Source organism: Aythya ferina, assembly GCF_964211825.1.
Source record: "Aythya ferina genome assembly, chromosome: 5".
Classification (NCBI taxonomy): domain Eukaryota; kingdom Metazoa; phylum Chordata; class Aves; order Anseriformes; family Anatidae; genus Aythya; species Aythya ferina.
The window spans coordinates 58,197,377-58,219,318 of record NC_140301.1 but is presented as its reverse complement, the minus strand read 5'-3'; the positions used below and the strand labels follow the sequence as shown (position 1 = coordinate 58,219,318).

At 40.0% G+C, this 21,942-nt stretch overlaps 1 protein-coding gene across 1 annotated transcript; it reads right to left on the bottom strand.

Moving 5' to 3' along the window:
- Nucleotides 1–378: 378 nt before the first annotated feature.
- Nucleotides 379–19,895, bottom strand: SGPP1 (sphingosine-1-phosphate phosphatase 1). The gene is made up of 3 exons (XM_084521712.1): nucleotides 19,288–19,895; nucleotides 8,967–9,056; nucleotides 379–6,562 (listed from the first exon to the last, which is right to left on the bottom strand). The coding sequence occupies exons 1-3, from the start codon at nucleotides 19,864–19,866 to the stop codon at nucleotides 6,011–6,013; spliced, it is 1,221 nt and encodes a 406-aa protein (XP_084377838.1). The 5' UTR covers nucleotides 19,867–19,895; the 3' UTR covers nucleotides 379–6,010.
- Between the last annotated feature and the right edge of the window lie 2,047 nt (nucleotides 19,896–21,942).

Sequence of the window (21,942 nt, the reverse complement as noted above, 5' to 3'; positions counted from 1 at the left end):
CATACAACAGGAACTCTCATGGAAAGTAAATTTTTTGTCACTAAGAATAAGAACATTTTCATATTCATTTATCAGTATGCAACAACTAGAAAAAGTTATGGAAAGGTACAACTTAAACCTTTATATACAATATGAACAATAGCTTTATTACCTAGAATATGAAACTAAGCAGCCCCAAATTCAAGACATTCTGATATTTCTTCATTGTTTTTCCTCAATTTTTGCATCTAAAGCTGGATCTTAGGAGACAGTATTGTTCTAACAATTATTGCTGTGATAACATGAGGCAAGTTTTCCTGTGGTCAGTGTTTCACATTCATGATATGAATCCAACCACGTGCTCCTCAGCACTGTTAGGAATAAAGACAACAGAAGGCATTTGAATCCAACAGTAGTTTATTACGCTCATTGCAGATGAAGTTAAACACTTCAGTTACCAGCAAATACAAGTTTAAATATTAGTTGACAACCGCATAAAGTGTACAAATACAAAAAATCATTAACGATAACAAAAACATTCTCATGTATTAACTTTTACACATCAGTTGTATTCTATTATACAGCAATCACTATATGATCCTCAACCAAAATCAGGGCTTGCACTTGAAAGCATTCGTTTGTTTGTTTTGTTTAAACTACAAGTTCTCCAAGAGGTTGAGAGACTGGGGGTTACAACCGCACTATTTCCCAAAATACTACCAACATATAGCCTCACCTAATACAGACAAAGCTCTTTTATATTTTATAGATATTTGCTTTTAACAGGGAATGCAGTAACAAGAAAAATATACGCATATGTTTTTAAAAAACTAAACAGCAGTATGCACTATATTTTATATATATATATCTATATTGTATTACAGATTTCATATAAATCAAGTATAGGCCAAATTTTGGCATAATTTTAAGTGCATTAAGTTTAATACAAAAACCCCCTCAGTCTTTGCTCTTACTTTTAAAGCTACCAGTTACTGAATTCTCCTTTTTCAGTTACGGTATTTCAAATGTCTGTCTTAAAACTCATTTTCATTTCTGGCATATCAGCCTTGACTTCCAAACAAAACAAATTTGTCAGAAAAAAGCTCAGTGACTAATTTAGTCACAAAGTTCAGTCTAGATTGATAGGGCGTATTATTTACACTTACCAATCACTTTAAGGTAAGGTATTCTCCTCTGTACCCCTTCACTCTGTTAAATGGACACTTACTAACATGCAAATTATTTCAGGTGCAGAACTAAGCACAAAACACATTTTTCTAATGCACAGTAAATTTGTTTCAACTCCAGCATGCGGTTAGAATTAGAGAACACCTAAAAACAATATCCTCTCTGCCATGACACCTTTCTTTGTTTCCAAATTAAGGTTTGTTTGCCCTTGTTTCAGAAGTATTACAGAAAGAAAACAACCCAGTGACCCAACTAATCCATCTGACAAAGACAGTATTTACAGTAAATTTTAAACAGGCTTGTATATTTTTTGCAGAAACAAAAATGCCACTTAAGCTTTACACTAGAATAAAGTCCTGGCATGAAGTCATTCAATGAGAATTCCTCCCACATAAGAAGTCAAAGTTTCCTCTAAATCATTTGTCGAATATAGCAGTAAGTTGTATAACCAGAAACATTCTGCATTTAAAGAAAACAGCGCAAACAGTTACAGAGAATTAATCCCCCAAGAATCAACTCTCCTGGCAACATTTCACCTACTAACATTCAGTGATCTTGTTATTCAGCACCACTATGGTACAGAGGAAAAAGAATCAATCCACTGCAAATGTACAAGCAGTTCCAGCGGCTAAGAAACATCTTCCAAGGTAAGCCCTTTAAAAGTCCTGTAAAAACCGGGCTAAGTGATTTTAAAAAGAACAGTCCCTTACGAAGTAAGTCACTTAATGCACGCTGTTTCATGGATGCACATCAGACTGCGGACATGACCTTCAGGGTTCACTCTCAATGAAATAAGGAACTAGGTGCAGAACTCCCAGCAAAGCTAATGGGTTAGACAGCAAGGCCCCCCTCATACACTTGAAGTATTATATATTTTATATATTGCATGTCAATCTCCCTTCTTTTGTACTGAGAAAAGAAGTGCTGAAATAGAAGCAACTTTTAACACAGCAGATGTATTTACTTACAGCATGCAAGGTTTGTTTTATGTATTTGAGCAGCTAACAGCCACTAACAGCCCTTAAGTATTTACAAGTTCAAACCAACAATCTTCACATAAGTAGCAATTGCTTACAAGAAGCTCAGGACACTTCCTGGGAAATAAGCAAGAAATGTGTAAAAAAAACGCAGTGAAAGTATAGTAAAATCTAGTAGCAAAGGAAAACATGCCAGCGTTTAAAATCCAGACAATCTAACACTGTTCTGCTAGAAAACAAAACTGCACATCACATTTAAAGATACCATTTTTAAAGAAATGCATTTTTCTAGTTGGTGTCTGTCCCTCCACCCCGAGAAAAGCTGTATATAAGCTTAAGAAAAAAGTTTCTTAAAAAAAAAACAAACAAAAAAACCACTCCCTTTGGCTTGCCAAATTACCTTTTTTTTTTTTTTTTTTTTTTTTAATTTGCAAGATAAGGAATAAGGCAAATGTGATCAGAGGCTGAAGGGCTTCACATAGATGACATGGAAGATGCTTCAACCCCAGTTCACAGAACGGGAAGCAAAAGCAAGAGCTTTACTGTAAACATGAAACTTTTTTTTCATAAGACTAGACCGCAGAACTTTTAACCCAAGATGCAATGCCTGTGTTAGGCTATTTCAGGGCCAGGTCAGGAAAAAAGGCTCTCTCATGCTTAAGGCAGTATGAGACTAAATTCCTGTCTCTTCAGCCTCTTGGAAAACAGAACTTATTGCCAAATTACACTGTACAGTAATGTTAGTTTCAGTTTTGTATTTCACACATTAATTACCTAAAACAAATCTCATATCTTTTTGTAGTAAGTGTGTATCCCTATCTACTTCAGTAATAGGGTATTTCTACCTTCAGGACTTTGTGAACTGCAATTAACAAAGTTTACTGTGACATGAATAATGTTTTTGCACCACTTCATGAGAGGTTTTAAGTGTATTATCGTTCTGAAAAGACATCTAACTACATTTTTAAAGCTATGTTAAATTTAGTTATAAATAATTTGGCAGCAGCTGATGCTCACACTGGAAACATTTTTTCATGTCCAACTCTAGCAATAGCTTAGGGAAAAAGTGCTCTAGTTTTACCTGTTTTGTTATGACTAATTTGGAGAAATCTTATTAACAAAAAATTTATTAAAATATATTTTTTAAATTGTTGTATTTTTACAATTCTTTACTCTGTAACAGTAATTCACATTGCATGATTATTTTGTGCTGAACTGCCCTCTTGAGCCAAGTCCTTTATAAAACATGAAAATAGGATAGTAAAAGTTATTCACGTAAACTACAGCAAAGTAGTTGCAATCTTACAAATAGGGATGTAAAGGTGCTGGAGAAACCAACATTCTGATATATATTTCCTGCAGACTAAACAATGTAGTACACAAAGCATGACATTTTGAAGTTACCCAATGTAATGTATAAAAATATAAATTATATATTTGAGTAACAGCAGAATAAGCTACAGTGCAATTTTCCTGAACCTGGTGAAAGCCCTACCTATTTTTTCCCACCCATTCTACATTTTCCACAATAGGATTTCTTTTCCATTAATAGTACAACAGAGCAAGCGCAGCTAGAGAAAACACATTTAAGAACACACTAATTCTGTAAACTTGAAGTTCTTAGAAATCAAATACGTACCTTAAAAAAAAAAGATTTGTTGACCCATTCTTTTTGTGCTACAGTTTAAACATTCTTCACTATAAAATGTGAAACTAAGATATTTAGTATGCCCTACATTTCAGAGAAAGTCATCCCATCACTTTTATCAGGCTTCAGACTAATGTAATTGGAACTACAAACACTTGCTCAGGTCTTTAAACATAAGGCATTTTGTGTACATTCCTCCCAGCTATTTATTCAACAATTACCTCAGTGCACAAAGCCAAACCAGTGGAAATCCCTCCCTCAAAAAACTGGAAACAAATTCATCTTTTACTACACATTCAGCATAATACTGCAATAAAGGAACAGACAGAAGATAGCTAGCTTGTTTCAGTGCATATTTCTAGTTTTTTTTTTTCTTTCTACAAGGTAAGATCTTTTCAACTATAAAAGGTGTTTAACTCACTTCAGTTCTTTTGAATACATTCATAGCAGTGTATTCTGAATGCACATCAGAAAGTCAGATTTTCATATCATCTAATAGGAGTGTACAATAACTTTGTGCACAATAACTTTGCTTGAGAAAAGACAGGAATGGGAAGTTATTTTTTTAATTTACAAATTAATATTTTGGAGCTCATATTTCCAACAAAAAAAAACCTTTCAATTCCAAATATTTTGTAAGAAAACCTATGTTGTGTATTCTAACTATATTATTCTCTATACTTCCTACCCAAATTATTCTTTTGTTTGTTTTTTTCCTGGGGAAAAAAAAAAAAAAAAGAAAATGCACTGATACAAAAACAAAAGTAATTATTGTCTGACCAGACAGTTAAATACTTCTTCCTGTAACAGAACAGTTCCTGGTAACATATTAGGTAACAGTAAAATAGACAAAATGAGAAAAAAAGAATGTGAAATTACAGTTCAAATGTTGCATGCTGTACTCATCACTGGAAAAAAAGATCATGAAAAGTTGAAAAGTGCGTAACAATTCAAGATCTACATATGCAGAAGCCATTTATGCATCGACCATAGTGTCTTCTTAGTGCTCGTACCTACCTATCAGAATGCTTAAAAATTTACTTTGATCATTGTATTATCTTACAGCTAAAATGGGTAAAAGGGATTACCACCTTTAATACAGTATGTTAATGAATAAAAATACACATTTTTTCCAAGGATAAAGATTTTCTAAGTACATTCTAAAAACAATGGTCCTTCTCAATCAGTTTGGAATAGTATGCAAGGTCCACTTCTTAATAGAAGGGGGTATTTTTTGTTTATATTTTTAGATAATTAATTTTGAACATCTCTCCATTGTAAAAATCTCCAGAAAAATATATCCTCTTTCAGGAACTTACAATACACATTAAAAATACCTACAAACAGGTTATTGTCCATTTACAACCTTCTGAGCTCAAGAGCACAATTCTTGGGTCATTTAATTTATGCAATTTCAAACAGGCTGAACTGTGAATGTTCCGGTTAACTTGAACCATGCCAGCAACATGGACAGTTTAACACTTAAGAAGTATCTGCCTAATTACGTATGGTTTTAAACAACGTTAGTCTTTTTACATCACAGTATATATGGCATTTCTTAATTTAACAACAGAAAGGCACAGTCGTTAACCCATAAGATACAGTACCTGAATCATACATTCTCTATCTATCACCAATGCCAATCCAGACAGCATACTCTGCATGGGAGGTTAAAGAAAAAAGCTTTTTTTGTTGTTTCCTTTTTTAAAAATTTGACCTCATTACAAGTTTGGTCCATTAAAACGCCAATTAGCTGAAATATCATGAGGCAGGGCTTCAGGTAATAATTGAGGGAAACAAATTTGGCAGTGTATGGTCCAACAACTTGAATAAGTTCCTCTGAAATAGAAAACAAACCATGAGGGGAGCTTTCTGCTTAGACATACCTGTTGAAACGTCAGTGTATACAGGTACAGTATGACAGACATCCCAGGTACATTCACTGCATCCCGCACACAAACATGCAGACTTGGTTACAGCAATAAGGCCAGACATAGCATTTACAGAGTTCAGCACTTCTCAGGAACTGTACTTGACCCCCAGCCCCATACCCCACCGGAGATGTGCAATGTCCTTTAAATGCTTTGCCTGCTACGTATTGCTGTTAAAGCAAAGACTCTGCCGAAAGCCAAGCTCACTGGCCTTCCCTTGGCAAACTAGTGCACCTCTTCAGACAGCAACCAGCTCTCTTCTTCCTTTTTCAAGTGATGGATCTGCATCAGGAAAGACCCATGAAACTGAAGAGGCGAGGAACAACAAACACGAGGGAGAAGCCAACCATTCCGTACGTAATATAGCGATAGGGAAGCTCGACTTCCATGCGCTGTCTCGCTTTCCGCACATCATCGAGCGGTATGCGAAATATTTTACACGCCAGTGGGATGGTAGCTTTTTTCATCGCTATTTTTGTTAGTAGCAGGATTATTACTCCGATCAGCAACCGCAGTATGGCTTTTCCAAACACAGTCACGGTGAGAGAGGAAAGAGATAAAGGAAGCGTGTCGGGAGGAGGATCTAGGTCTATGCCCATCAGGTAGTTCACGTGAGAGCCACAGGCTACTCCGGCACCACAGCCCAGTATCTGAGCTGTGTCTCCTCGCGATGTGCTCCACGTGTCCAGAGTGAAAGAGAAGATGCCCAGGGCTAAGTGGAGACTGATGATAATTAAAGGTGCATACTTGTAAGTTAAATTGAAGTTATCGATCAGGTCCACAACTGGGTGGAAGACAATCAGGATGAGAATAGCATACAGAAATCCAGCAATAACATCCTGTGAGGAGAGACAAAGATGTTTTCAGTGTAACAACTATTTCAAAAAAAGAAGTTACAGTAATATAGAGACAAGCCTAGCTGCTCTGTTGCTAAAATCTACTTGCAAATTCCTGTCTTTTCACATTTTCACATTCACTGCACAAGACTTTTTTCTTCTTTTTTATGTTAAGGGTAAAGTAAGCAATTATATTTGGTCAACTATGAACAGGACATCTGCATCATGATCAAATAACGTAGACCTACCTATGTGCTGGCTACAACAGCCTTTATCCAGGACTGGGGCATTCCAGCCTACAGTCGGCACAAAGCCAGCCCAGCTAAATGGCTTCTGCCAACTTAAGTTTGCTGAAAAGCTCCACACTAGACCTCAGTGCCTGGGGCCAACAGAAAGGGGGCTGGCACCAAAAACTGGTGAGGCAGCAGAGGACTGCTGCAGCTAGGCATTAGGGCAGCTGAGACTCCACACAACTCCAGTTTCTGAACAAACACTGAAAGAACTGAGGACCGGCTCCAGGGGTGCAATGATTAAAGCAGAGGAGGGAGGGGAGAACTTCTGCAGCTTCTCACAGTTGGTGAGAAAAGTTTGAAACAAAGTTTGGGTTTTATTATCATCTTTTAAAAGTGGCTGTTCTTAATGAAAAGGTTCCTCTAATACTTTTTCAGCTTATCAGTAAGTTTCAACCATTGCTAATTAATCACTTGGTTGCACGCTATCCACAAACGTTGTCACCTTTAAGAAGTTTGTTAGAAATCCAAGCACTAGAGACCAGATCACCTTTATTCACATGAATATCAACTTCTCCATGAGCTGAGTGTGACTTCGTCAGCAGTATTTGTATTGCTGTCTTTAATTAATCATTTTTATTCACTTCCACTAATTAAATGCCTGAGAAAAGCTCTCATAATATTTGACTGATACAAAAGTCAGACTTGCTCATTTCAAAATTGATCACAATAGCATTCTGCTGTATTTGCCACCTTCCCCCCCAAACGCAGGCAACACAGTTCATTTATATAATAAGTTACAAAATTAATGGAATTCACTCAAATGCTACCGAGATTTGAGAGCTCTGAAAAACCCTATCTACGTGATGCTCAGCTATTTCTTGTATGACTTGCTTCTAAGGCATTATCTGTTGTCAGCTGAAGAAACAGTTCATCACAATTGTCTTCCATTCAAATGGTTCTGACTCAGGAAGCCTCCTAATCACTAATGCAAATAAATCATTCATCTTTTTCTCCAGCTGCCTTATTTTAATCCACAGGGATGTGGCTGCCCCATCCCTGGCAGTGCCCAAGGCCAGGCTGGATAGGGCTGGGAGCAGCCTGGGCTGGCAGGAGGGGTCCCTGTCATTCTTCAAAAACTTCTTTAGCCATCCGTACTAGTGGTCTTACATTTCAGATCACCATTTAGTAGCACTCTTGTTTCTCCCATTTGTGGATTACATGCATTCACATATGTATTTTTAAATCCGTTTTGATAATTATGTTTTTCAAGGATGACAGCTATGTTATGTTTCTTTTGAAACTTTGGCAAATAAAACACTAGCACATGCTTTGAGTAGCTGACATGAAATCTGAGAGTACATTAACAGCCACTCCATTACCCTGCAAAAATTATTTCTGCTCAGTGATACTCCCTTTTTTGTAAAACATCACTGAGACCATTTCAATATAGTTCAACGTACCTTTCTTTTTTGCCAACAAGAGCAAATGCAATCTTAAAATACTGCAACCATAAATCAACAGTTTTCTAAAAAGATTTACGAATCTTTAAGGTTCTTAAGTACACATTACTGTAAATCTTGATAATGCATTTGTTTACATTTTTCTGTTTCATTTAGCTGTCACTTCTTCTGACAGACTGAGACTTTCGAGCAGCACTGTCATCTAGAAGACCTTGTACAGAAATCGGCTACCCAGGCACTGCATCTGGGTATTAACATCATTATTTGTATTGATCCCAAGTTTAACAAATAACAACAGTTACAGAAACAAGGAAATAATAATGCAGTAAGCTGCTAGAAAATTGACCCAAATTGCTGACATCAAGTACCCAGTTATTTTAGGGGAAGCTAAGAAATACAGCCAAATGTGTCTGGATGCTTCATTCCTGTTAATACAGGATTGCTGCATGGTAAGGATGGCCTACAAAAAGCGAGTACACATTGCAGATCACATTGTAGTGGATGCTCTCTGCTAAGGAAATACAAGTATTCTGTTCCTGTAGTACCCTATACATCCTGTGTATCTATCCTGTACCTTATATTACAGTATATTCTAAAATAAATAAAGCTAGATGCAATTATTGTACTGTAAAAAAATATATTGAAAAAGCAATGGAAGTTTATGAAACCAGAAATTATCAGAAATAGTTGAAATAAAAATTTAGGGTATCTTACCAAAATTGAATGCATTCCCATATAAATTCGACTACAGCAAACCAATAAACACCAGCAGAATGCAAGGATCAGTCCAAATATAAGGGGATACTGGTAGGAAAAAAAAAAAGAAAGATTGTATTAGAATTTGGAGAAAAAGTTCACTCTATAAAAATTCCATGGTTAACCCCACAAAAGGAACTTAGCAACAACCAATTACTGCAACTTCTGCTTACCCTTTTTCTTGCCCTAGCCTACCCAAGCCTATAAAAAGCAGACTTACTAATAAAGTCAAAACTTTGTAAAGTCAAACTTATTCCATTTTTTCCTTGTCCTCTTCCTTTGCATTCAGGCTATATGAATTTCAGGATGTTCATTTTTTTTTTTTTTTTTTTTTTTAAACCAGACAAAGCAGTAACAAGTTGATACATCTCTAACAGTCTTGCTGTGCTATGGTATCCTAAACAGGGAACATAGCCAGGGGCAACCCTTGTGTTATAAACTCTGGGTGAAGCAGCTATGCAACATGCTAGTACCGTCAACTGCTGTCCGGGCAAAATCTAGCAGTTCTACCTCTCTCCTGAGAAGAAAAAAATTGTAATAATTTATTGATGAGTTCGATTCCCTACAGATTGCTTTAGATGTTCTGCAATCCTTGACTCAGTCTCTGAGCATCAGTGTGAAACTCCTAGAATAGTAATCCTCTTTGATCTCTATAAAGCCTTATTAATTAACATGGCTGGTCTAAGAAATGTATCAAAAACATCATATAATTTTTTCCAGCACTTTCTGGTAGAAGAAGATATTATAAGGACTCTTAACTGGCAACAAACAATTTACTTTGTACATCATATACTAAGTTCCTATACACTTTCTGCTAACTTCTATAGGTTTTTGGATAAAATGTACTGTACTAACTTCACGTCTTACACCACGATAAGAAATACTTCCCCACTACTGTATTGCAAGATGTTGTACAAGACAGGATACAACTTCCTTTTTCAGTTTTAAAAAACATATTTTAGTTCTGTAAAAGAGGTCATAAGGCAAAAAAATGACATTTCTAAAATTGTTTCACTTCCTACACAAAAGCATATCAAGATAAACTTTTTATTACTCACAATTTAAACAAGTAGGCTGGATATACTTGAATGTCAGAATAAAGAAGACTTGCAAATGACAGGCAATTTTCTTGCCTTTTCCCTTGCTGCTTTTATGGGCAAGCTGAAAGGTGGAATATCCACCACATTAGAGAAAAAGATCTTTAATTTACTTGGAGAAAGTCATTCTTTGTGAAGGCTTGTAACGGAGTTAACAAGCTTCTAAAGCAGTCTTTCAACAAAAGGTTTGAGAAAGTATTACCAGCCTTCTGTATTATTCCATTATTGTTTGAATTCTCATTTCCAGGATCATGTTAATATGACAAACCAAAAAGAAAAAATCTCTCAGAAAATCACATTTCACATTAAAATCTGTTTTAAGTGCCCAGCTCACAATTGTGTTGCGTCTGCTCTATGCTAATTCACGGAGCAGTATGTTTCTGCTACAGCAATTGTCTAGAAACTGTAACTGAATAAAATTATATCCCTAATAATTTATTTTTAGCTGAAACGATGAAGGAATGAGCTCAGAAGCTGGAGCTTTGACAGGAAGATGAAGGAAGTGCCAGGATCAGCAGGCTGCAGCAGGAACGATACTGGGATAAGTTTGGATTGTGGGGGAGAAGATGTTGGAGCAGCTGAACAGCAACGGCCTAAAAAGGAGCATAAAGGAAAAGGCATGCGTGAGGAGTCCTAGGCAGGCTGTTAGGAACAGAAACTCCTACTTTGAAGAACACTTTGGAAAGAGTTTTCACACTATTTTTTTTAAAACGTTATTGAGAACAGATATCCATTAAAACATCCGAAACCAGTCACCAGCTCAGTACCTCTGCACCAAAGCATCTGTATCCAAGAGCTCAAAACCTTCCCTATCACGTCCCAAATAAAAAGCCAAAGATAAGTTTTGCACTGATTCACACACTCTGCAGTGCAGAAGAATTTTTAACTGTAGCAGAGACAAATGACTCTGACTGGGATAGAGTTCATATGACCGGCCCACAAGTGTGTTTGCAGCATTAGGCACGTTCTGATTTGCTATTTTTAATTATTTCAATTTGCTCTGGAATACTATTCTACAATGAAATAGTTAAGCAGCTTTTTGTGATTAGCTCCCACGCTAAGCATTCCCTCTCCCTTGGTCCCCACTGGCATGCTTGGACAACGAGCAGTTTATCTCAAGGGACAGTTACTTTAGAGACTGATACACAGGAGCTTCAGACAGCCACCTCTGTGTACAATGCACAGGAATAATGTTTAACCTACAGAAGGTTTTAACCTTCCTCTCTCCTGGTCTGTGCCAGTGTTACGTCCACACCTCCCAGCACAGCCTGCGTAACCAACTGCTCCGGTTTTCCTCCCACAAGCCCAGAACCCACCTGGGGAGCATCACAAAGCCACAGGCACGCTTCAGGGCTCCGAAGCTCACTGACCTCTTTAGGTGCTAGCAGAAATCAAGCCAAACCACCGCCCTGCTACAAGGCACAGCACCAATCCCTGCCTCCCCTGGGTGCTCGCTCCTGCCTCCTAAAAGCAACCAAAGCAAACGGGTTCAAGAATTCCTCGAGCACCAAACCGGTAGCTCCTGCTTGAGATCTGCCTCAAGGTGATAAGGCAATCGCAAATGCTGCCCTCAGCATAAGGGATGAGCACACCAGGTGACTAAAGGAGCACATTAACACTCCCACACACTTTGCAGCTCACCAGACAGCTGCTCAGCAGCATGCCAAGTTGTAACACCAACAGGGGATATCACTGTAATCCTTAAAAAAAAGCTTATGCTATGAAGTTATTTCCAAATCACTGTCTGAAAATAAAACGGTACTGAAGTACTAACAAGCATTGTCTAAGTGCTGTTGCATCTGGAAAATGACTGCCTGGCTGTATTTTGCATATATGCACACACAGGTTACACCATGGCTGTTATACCATGGCCGTAGGTATTTGCAACCTCCCACTGCCTAGGCATGTGAAATCCCCCAAACACCATCCGCCACGGACTTGCATAATGCCGTACAAGTACTAACACTTATCGGCCCTGCTTCGCAAGAAACCGTATTTCACAAAGCTTCTCTCACAGTCACAAATGAATCTTCAAAGAAAAAACAACTTTTACTGTGTCTTCTACTGTAAATGGCTGTGGTATGAAAGATTAATGGGAAAGCTTTAATATAAACCAATCTGAAGTACTTGTGGAAGAAAGTAACTTTAAAAAGGGGGGGGTTATTAAGTCTTATTTTGGAAAATATAACTTCTAAGTTCGTAAATGGGAATAGTTATCAATTACTTCTGAGTTATAAGCTCATATTTTGTCTATACAGTTGTATATATAATATGCATTCTGACAGTTTCTTAAATGAAAGAGACTAAATCAAGACTACAGACCTCCAGCAATTCTAGTCCCATGGCTCCTCACATGCCACATGAGACCCACAAAGGCACAAAACATCAAAAAGACAAGTTCACTTCTACCCTCTCTCCCAGGTCATCGCTATTCTCATGCAGAAGGCATCGCTTGTTCCTTCTGAGAACAGAATTGACGCATCTTCAATCCTGACCATACTTCAGGTCACTTTAAGTCAGATAGAATTTTTGGGGGATGGTCTTAATTACATCTCCATCACTTCCACACCACCTCAACGGTTTTGAGCTATGTGGAATATTTACAGAAATGCATATGGCATTCTTTGTTCTACAGTAAGAAGCCTTGTGATTTGAAAAACAGAACAAAAACACTCGCATAGTACTCAGTCTGAACTTCAAAATCACACGTTGACTCAAAACCAACATTAACCTGGTATTTTTCTCCTTGAGAAAAGTACCCACACTTCATATTACATCACAGCACTGATAACCAGCTTGCACAAATATTTTTCTCCAAAGGTCAGAATAAATCTTTGATAATATGCGTAAGCACGTAGCACACCATGCTACAAACTGCAGTAGAGGCAGATGGAATCGACAGCAATGCAGAGATCGTACATATAGAAATGCAACATACAGATTAGGAACATACGGTCATTGACGTTTGGGCTTTCAAATGCTGAATTGATGTTTCTTTAAAGGGGAAGCGTTCCAGTCTTCATATGTAAAAATGAGGGACAGATCATCAAGCCTTATGTTTTCAAGTGAGAAATTCCCACTTTCTTCAACCTCATCCTCTAAAGAGGACTTGCAAGCATCTGACTGGATCACAGAGCAAGCTTTTCCCTGAAGTGCCTGTCCTCCCTCCTCTCGATCTGACTTGATGCCAAGAGTCTTAATAACAACCATTGTTTAGAAATGCTCATAAGGAAACAATCCATCTGAAAAGCTTTGACCTCGGTCAGAAAATTCCTTCTTTCATAACAGAAGATTCGTTCGACGCTCAGGATGCTCATTTCTTTTACACCCCTGGAGTGCATTTGGTACCCGAGAAATGTTCAGTGTCCACAACGGGTTCCAAACATTTTCAGAGTTCTGCACTATGATTAGAAAAGATCATTAAGTAATAAATAACTCAGAAGTTCAGCTTGAGCTTGAAACAATTACAGTGGGCCAGTTAGTAGGAAGAACCCAAGCAATACTCGGAGCATCGTGCCTTTACCGAGAGGCTTGGGCTGTGTGTGGGCAGCAGCCCATGCAGGAGCTGTTAGCGATGTTTACAAGATGACCAAGGCACTGCTGGGCCAGCTGAGTACAAAACACACAGCATGTGATAATCATTTTTTTTTTTTTTTTTTTAGAGAAGGCAGAAAAGGGAGAAGATGGTGTTTAAAAAAAAAAAAAAAGAAATACCATTTGAGTCATTTTAGGAAAAATAAAGACAAAAAATAGCCTCTTCAAAAGATGCTAAGGGGTAAATAACAGTGGTTGAGCTACATTTATTACTTTCTTCTGCTGACCAATGTTAACATAAAAAAGCACAAATCTGAGTGATTACTCAATGATCTTTTCTAATCATAGTGCAGAACTCTGAAAGTGTTTGGAACCTGTTGTGGACACTGAACATTTCTTGCGTACAGACTGCACTTCTTTAAATCCCAATATAAAGATATCAAAGCCAGCCTTGCAGAGAGCTAAAGGTTTAATTTTCTGCTATGCATCTGAAAAGAAATCAAGAGTTGCAACAGGAGCTGCAGCCTGTTACTGCTTCTCCTCGCAACCATCAAACAGCAGTCGGCACACCCAGCAAGAATCACCAAGAGCTTCCTCTTTTTATGCCCTCAAAACCTAGAAATGTTTTCCTGCAAGCTGAAGTTCTCCCAGTTCACCCAACAGACTATGTCAAAGTATGAGCCATGTTTTACATGTGTGCAATCCACCAAGAAAAAAATATCTTCAGAAGTGAAGTGTTCCCTTTGAATCCCTTCTGCTCCAAGGACTCGGCCTCTAACCTTACTGTACTTGTTTTTGTATAGTCCCCCAAGATGCTCCACACAAATTAACGATTTGTTTATACAAAACTGCAAAGTGTTGAATGCCAATCAACGCAGTTCAATAGGACAGGCCGGTGTGTAGCCCCAGCAGAGGTTCCCCAGTGGGATTTTAATAGGTTGCTTGCACAGAATAATTCAAACTTGTCAGAGTACCTGAATTAAATAAGACACACCATTTTTTCCAGCTTCCCCTACAAATAAGCTAACAACAGTAACAGAGCCTACAAAATATGACTTCACAACTCAAACACACAATGCCAATGCTGACCCTTCAAATTCCCAGCTCTTTCTCATGGCCTCCTGACTGTGGTATTTGGGGCTTTCAGATCACCTCTTCTTCCATGCTTTTCAAGTCAAAAGAGTTTTTGTTGGATTGTTTTAAGCAAACTGTGTAATAAACTCATTAGACAAGCATACAGCTTGCTGTAAAATTCCCGCTATAGCAGTGCTGTGATGGGAGTTCATTGAACCCCAGCAGCTAATTAATCCCCCTGCCCAGGGGAACCTGACAGAAGTTACCCTTTAGAAACTGGAGTGCAGGCAGGCAATTCTAGAGGGAAAACTTAGCGGTGGTCAATCATAATGATGCAGAACTCTGAAATCCCAATGCAGATCCTGTCAAACCCATCTCGTGTTACTAGATTCATCAGCTTTGGTTGATAAAAGTCAGGGTGCAGATGAAAGACTTCTGAAGGGGTGTTTGACCCGGCACCACATTACACACACAATCAGGAGCATGAAGGATCAGAGCATAAAGTAAATGAAAACTGGAAAATACTTTGAGGTGTGTCAAAGAAACGATTACAGAATAGATGACTACTGGAAGTTCAGCTGCAGTGCTTGTTAGGGTCACCATTATCCTCAGCAGAGTGGAAAGAGTCATTGTGGACAGGATTTCTGTATAAAACACTGGCTTGCCAGCACACAGGGAGGACGATGCTGCCATACTCAATGCTTTCAGCTGCTACCCGAGATAAGCCCTTTCCGCAGAGGTTGGTTAATGGAGTTACAGAGGCAAGCTGCTCATCAATCAAGGCTCCGGGCTCCTGCTGAGCGAGTATCAACTTAACGAGGTTTGTTCTGCAGCCTCCAGCGGGAGTCTCAGCTCATTAAGGCAGGGCTCAGGAACCCATCACTGTCCCAGCCCAGCAGCTGCTGCCACAGCCAGGCTGGGCACCGCAGGAAATCGGGCAGAACAGGGTCTTTTCTGTCCCCCTGGCTGATCCTTTTTACCCTGAAAACAATCCAGCAGGGTTGTGACACATTCTGGTACCACCCAACCCCAAGCAGTGTTTATAATAAAGTACAAGTTGTCTATTTGAGAGCAGCAGTTCAAAGCCATCAAAATTAAAACAAACAAAAAAGGCTTTTTCCAATAGCCTCAGACTTAAGCTTTTGGAGATTTTGCAGATAACAAGTAGCACCTCACACCACCTCTTCCTCCCTGCTCAGCACAGCGTATAAGCCAGCCTGCATCGAGCTGTCAGTATTTCAAAGTAAGCAGGTTCTCCCCAGTGTGATAAAGGCTTAGTGTTTCCTACATCATATTAAGATCTGAAACCTCACTGTCTTAAGTGTTTGCCCTCTTATTTCAGGGTATCAGAGCTTCAAAGATGGAAAGAAAAATATCAGTGTCTATAATGCTTATAAATTCTAGTCGGTTTTCGACTTGAGCTTTGCAATTTGAGGTTACTGAAATGTCTTTGAAACAGGTTGTGTTCCCTGCTGAAATTATAAAAAAAACATAAATATTTAACATGTGATGCAAGTATAATCAAATGATTATAACACAAGGAGAAACTAAAAAATTATGTTCTACAAGAGACAGAACAGTTAGCTATAATTAGCATTATCTTAACATCTGACTTTCACCCCAAAGTACATTTACATTGAGCATTCCTTGTGTCCAAAGTCTCTAACAAAAAATTTATCACAATCATCTTTAAAATATAGCATCTCTGATAAAACTTACCTGAAAAAAAAAACATTTATAAGGAAGTATTTTAGTTTTACTATGGATAGCCCCACATCCTTCCAAATGCTTTGTGAAAGGCATGGAATTGTAACAGCATTAGACAGACATTGAAAAATAGGAAACCACAAACTTAATTCAACAGATTAAAAGAAAACCAAAATTGTTGTTTTTTAAATGGGTAATTTGGGCCACAGCTACAAAATTAAGAGCAGATTTTCTTTGTTCTCCAGATTGTTCAAGGGAAAGACTCACAGACTGCACTTGATAGAAAATTACACAATACTAGGAAGTCATAACCTGCTGAAGGCAAGCTCCAAATAAGCTATACAGGAAAGTGATTCCCTTTTCATCTGAGTAATCTCTTCTAGAGAGTGGCTTTCTTTGGTCTATTATAAACCTTAAATTGTCAAACTCAATTAAAGTTACCTTTACTCCAGCAGGAGACCTCTGCACGGAGTTACAGCTGTATCTCCTTAAATTCACTGTCTCATTCCACTACGATTTTTCTGAACAAATAACGCTAAGATGTGGACTCATTTACTGCAGTCAGGGTCCAAGTAATGCTTGCCTGAACACCCAGGAAAACTGTACCCCAACATCTACCAACAAGTTTAAATCTCACCACTTGGAGCTGCTGGTAAATAGCTGCAATTTACTAAAAGAGCTGTGACAACCTCTCTCATCATTAATAGCTTTCCAAGAAGTCAGGATGTCAGTTGTTTCATTCTTTTTTTTAAATCCCGTTTCCAGAACAGTATGACACAAAGGTTGTCACATAGATTCTCCTCCCTTTCAAAGTAAGGGAAATATGGAGAACAGCAGAAGCACTAAATGGAAGCTTGGCTCTTTTTAGAGGTATATTGAAAGATATTCAACATTCTACAGGTTAACTTTTAATAACTAGAAATTATTTTTAAATGCCTTGTTTTTTTTTTTTTTGTTTTCATGAAAGCTTTGAAGTAGTGGAAGTTTGTTTCAGAAAGGTTGTTTTTCAAATCTGTTTCATAAACAAAAATCAATTCATCTGAATACTCGATTTGCTCCCCGATTTCTTAAGAGTGGTTTTAAGTGAAGAACATCAAGGCTGAATTTTTATAATTTCTTAATATGCATTCATTAAAAATGCACCTAGTTAATGAGCACAATATTTCCATAGACTGCAGTTAAACTTAATCCAGTTAAGTTAAAAAAATTAAAAATTATTATTTAACACTGTCAGTTTGCCAGATATACAAAAACAATCAAGCCAGGCTGTCCTTTGTACACATGACAGTGGGTGTGAAATAACTGCCTGATACTACCCCATGAGCTTTCCTACATGCCAAGAAAAAATCCCATTCATTCTTTAGGTGACATCAGCCCCACACATCTAACAAGAACACTAATCAAATATTCAGATTGCAGTCAGTCATAAAAAACAATGTTAATCTTAAGCATCTCAGTGACAGAACTCCAAACATTTATTCTGTGAACTCCCACAATATGTGACACTCGATGCCTGCACAGATGCAGCAGAGTAGGATTTCACATTTTCCTAGCAAAGAACATGAATCCCTAAGGGCTTCCTTTTGGGCACACGGTATCACCTTACACAAATATATACATAAGCTTTGATAAATAGAGGCCAAACATGACTTTGTGTCCAACCCTCAGCTCCTTCCTTCCTTTCAGGCAGCCATTCGATATACAAAGATAAAGCCACAAAGTGTCACACCATGACAGCAGACAACTGGTGACTGCTAATAGTAACTGGAAGATAAGGGCTCAGCTCCTGCATAGCAAAGCTTAAGAAAAGGGTTCTCCGCAAAGGTGACACATGTGGCTTAAGATAGCCAGGTATTATAATGAGAATTTGTAAATATTAACAGCTTAAAAGTAGACTTATTGCTTAACTTGTTAAACATTATGCACAGAATGCTAAAACCTGACGTTTGTTGCCAGGAAAATGCTCTCCATTTACTACTAGAATTGGTGCCGTGATTTGGAGAACCACGTACATGTTGCGCTTTCTTTGGAGTTGTGTTGCCCGTACCGCAAGCAGCCAGCACCGAACCAAGAGCACAGCCTGCACACACCAGATGTTCCGTGTTACTGCAACTTAACACACACTGACTCAACATGCAATAGACATCTCCAGATTTTACTGAATGAAGGCTCTGAAAAGGTTCAGAGATTGGCTCCTGCTAATTTTTGGCACGTAAAGAGTTGCAAAACCACCTGAAAGTACGAGTACTCCTCAAAGCAAAAATAAGCATCTCCAGTTTATGAGCAATTAACCCTCCCCCCCCCAAAAAAAAAAAAGAGTTAAAGAAAAGGCAAATTGATTCAAGTTACAAAGTGCCTCAAAGCAAGAAATTTAAAAAAAAAAATCAGAAAAAAAACTTCAGATGCTGACTTGCCTCCCCGTTCTCAGTCAGCAGGACCAAAAGCCTGCAAAACCATCCAATGCCTATGCAAACGGCGTGCACGCAAACCACCCAGCCTTACAACAGCTAACCTGGAAAACCTCAAGAAAGGCACACACGTTCCTAGGGCTGATTTTTAGGGCACAGCGAGGCGCTCGCTCGCAGTAAGACTTGGGCTCGGAAGACGAGGCGATCGCTCAGAGTAAGGATCAGAGGACAGAAATACCGGAGCTGCTCCGAAATAGGGCAGAAATATTGAAATAGTGGAACTGCTGGGAAATATTACAACTGCTCTTAAGACCTGAGTGATGCCGGAAAAACGAAGCAGTGATTGTGCAGAGGCAAAGAGCCGGGATTTCACATTCCACCCCCACCCAACCCTTTCCATACCCCCCCCCCCAGGGGTGCAGGCACCCCAGGGTGTGTGGGGGGGGTCCCAGCCGGTACCTGCCAGCGGCCGTAGCTGAGCAGCAGCAGCGCCAGGGGGATGGCGGTGCCCGACATGGCGTGCGTGGAGGGCATGCTGTACTCGGAGCTGTAGAACACCTCCAGCTTCACCACGGGCGGCGAGGCGGGCCGCGGCCAGCGGACCACGTCCTTGGTGCACTGCCCCACGTACATCACCCACACCCAGACGATCACCAGCCGCCGGCCCAGCCACGCGTCCACGTTCCAGATGCAGCAGGGGAAGAAGAGGATGTAGAAGAGCTCGTTGCCCAGCTCCGTGCCCAGGCTGAACAGGTAGTACAGCAGCCGGCTGCGGGTGGCGAACTCCTGGCAGCCCCCCTCCTCCTCCTCCTCCCCTGACAGGGAGTTGCGCCGCGGCCGCCGCCGCCACCCCTGAGGGGCGCCGCTGTCCCCCGCCGCTCGCCCCGCGGGGCCGCCGTTAGCCACCGGCCCCCGGCCCCCGGCTCGCTGCTCCGCCTCAGGCCAGCCCCAGGGCCCCTCCACGCCGCACAGCCGCTGGAAGGCGGCCACCTTCTGCGGGTCCCGCAGCCCCGCGGCCAGGCGGCGGCACGCAGCCATGGCCGGCACCGGGCACCCCCCTCACCGCCACCTCCGCCCTCCTCAGGCTCGCTGCCCGCCCGCAGCCTGGCGTCACCGCCCCCCTCCGCGCCTGCGCGCAGCGCCAGGCGGCACGGGTGGGGAGCTCCCCGCCAAAGCTGCTCGCGGCGCGGATTGGTCGCGGTGGGTCGTAGCTCCCGCCCACAAGGGAAAGGGGAGCCAATCAGGGAGGGGCGGTGAGGGAGGTGGCGGGCGGCGTGCTTCTGCCTCAGTCTCTGCTTCAGCCTCGAGTGTGGGGCGCGGCCGCGCTGTCCCCATGGCGGTCCCCACAAGCTCTCTGTTTGTCCTCCCTCCTGACCCACGCCGAGCCCCTCTCCCTCAGCTTAACCTCCACTGCTCCCCGCTGCCCAACAGTTCTGTTCCCTGCCTTGATACCCCATGTGTACTCTGCCTCAAAATCACAAGGTTAAGCAAGTGGGAAATGAGCTGCTTCACGCCATCTCTGTTAAAGCACAACATGAGTGGCTGCTTAGCCTAACAGCAATCCCAACCAAAACAATTCCTGTGTGCAATTCAAATAATAACTCAAATGTGGTGTGGAATTCAAATAATAATATCTTTGGACCACGCGGCCTTGGAGGTCTTTTCCAACGTTAACGATTCTATGTATAAAAAGTTGAAGGAACCTGGCAAATCTACACAGTTTTATAGCAAAAATAACTTTGTGCTTCTTTGAGGTCATAAAAATTGAGAAAAACAACTTTTGTGCTGCCTCGTTAATGCTGTGCCAGTAAACTGTGTGTGTGGCCCGATCCCAAGCAGATCCCTAATCTGTAGCAGCAGCCTGGGAGCTGCTGCAAAAATCCAGGTCAAGGATTAGTGGAGTCCTAAATAACGATGGCCAGAACGGCTGGTAGGAGCGTCCCATCCAAACTTAGTGAGCTTTAACCCAGCCAAACATAAAGCTGTCTGTCAAAGAACCAGGTGTGAAGGCTGTAACTGTCGGATAAAAGATTAAACCCTGGGAAGGTAACGGCTCTGAGAAGGATTTAAGGGTCACAATAAAGAAGCAATTAAATAAGGGCTCTTCTGTACAATGCTGTGGCAGAAGGAAAAGATTAATCAATGTATAAACAATGGAATAAACCAATGCTTATTGTACTTCTCATGTTTGGCCTCAACACCATCCACAGGACAGTGCATATGGTTCTGGTTTTCATTTTTTGAGGAAGAATACTGGAAAATAAGAGAGCTCAAAACACTGAAGCAAAATGTTCTGGTGGTTGGGGAAAATGCATTACACTGGGAGGCTTTAAGAGCTCAAGCTGTTAAAAGTTATCTAAAAGGATTGAGAGGTGACTTGATTGTAGTGTATAAGAACATTCCTGGGGGAAAGTACAGGATATTAAAGGGCTCTTTAATCTATTGAAGAAAGGCATAATAAGCAGCAGTGGCTGGAGGCAAAAGCCAGACAAATTCAAATAGGAAATAAGACACACATTTTATATGGTTAACCACCAGAAAGCATTCCCAAGAGAAGCTGAGGATTTTCCATCGTTTTATGTCTTCTGCTGGAGATTAGATGTATTGCTGAAAAACATTTTTTAGCCAAGCAGAAGTTACATTTCGGTTTATTGGATGAATACGGGTTGAAATCTGATGGTCCATGATATGCATCGTGTCAGGTTAATCTAGTGGGACCTTCATGGTTTAAATTGTAAATGCCAGAAGGAGACATTTCATTAATAACCATGAGCATTAGAATCATTTTTTTTTTTCCATTGAAATACTTATGTTCCATAAAAAGCAGATCTGAATTAAGCATTCGACTGCAGAATATGCTTACTGAGACACGATCTGGAGGTTTTGGCCTTTTGATTCCCAAATTTACCCTCTTGGGATTACTTGAAAAAAAAACCTCTGCTTTTCCATTTAAATTTCTGAAGTAATAATAGATCCTTGCCTGGAAATTTCATATAAAATCTATATCGTAATCATCCAAGAAACTTTTCACACCACGCATATCAATTATTTAAAATTGCCTCGAGGCCGAGAGAATCACAACGCCTCAAATGAATCCTGATAGATTTCATGTTT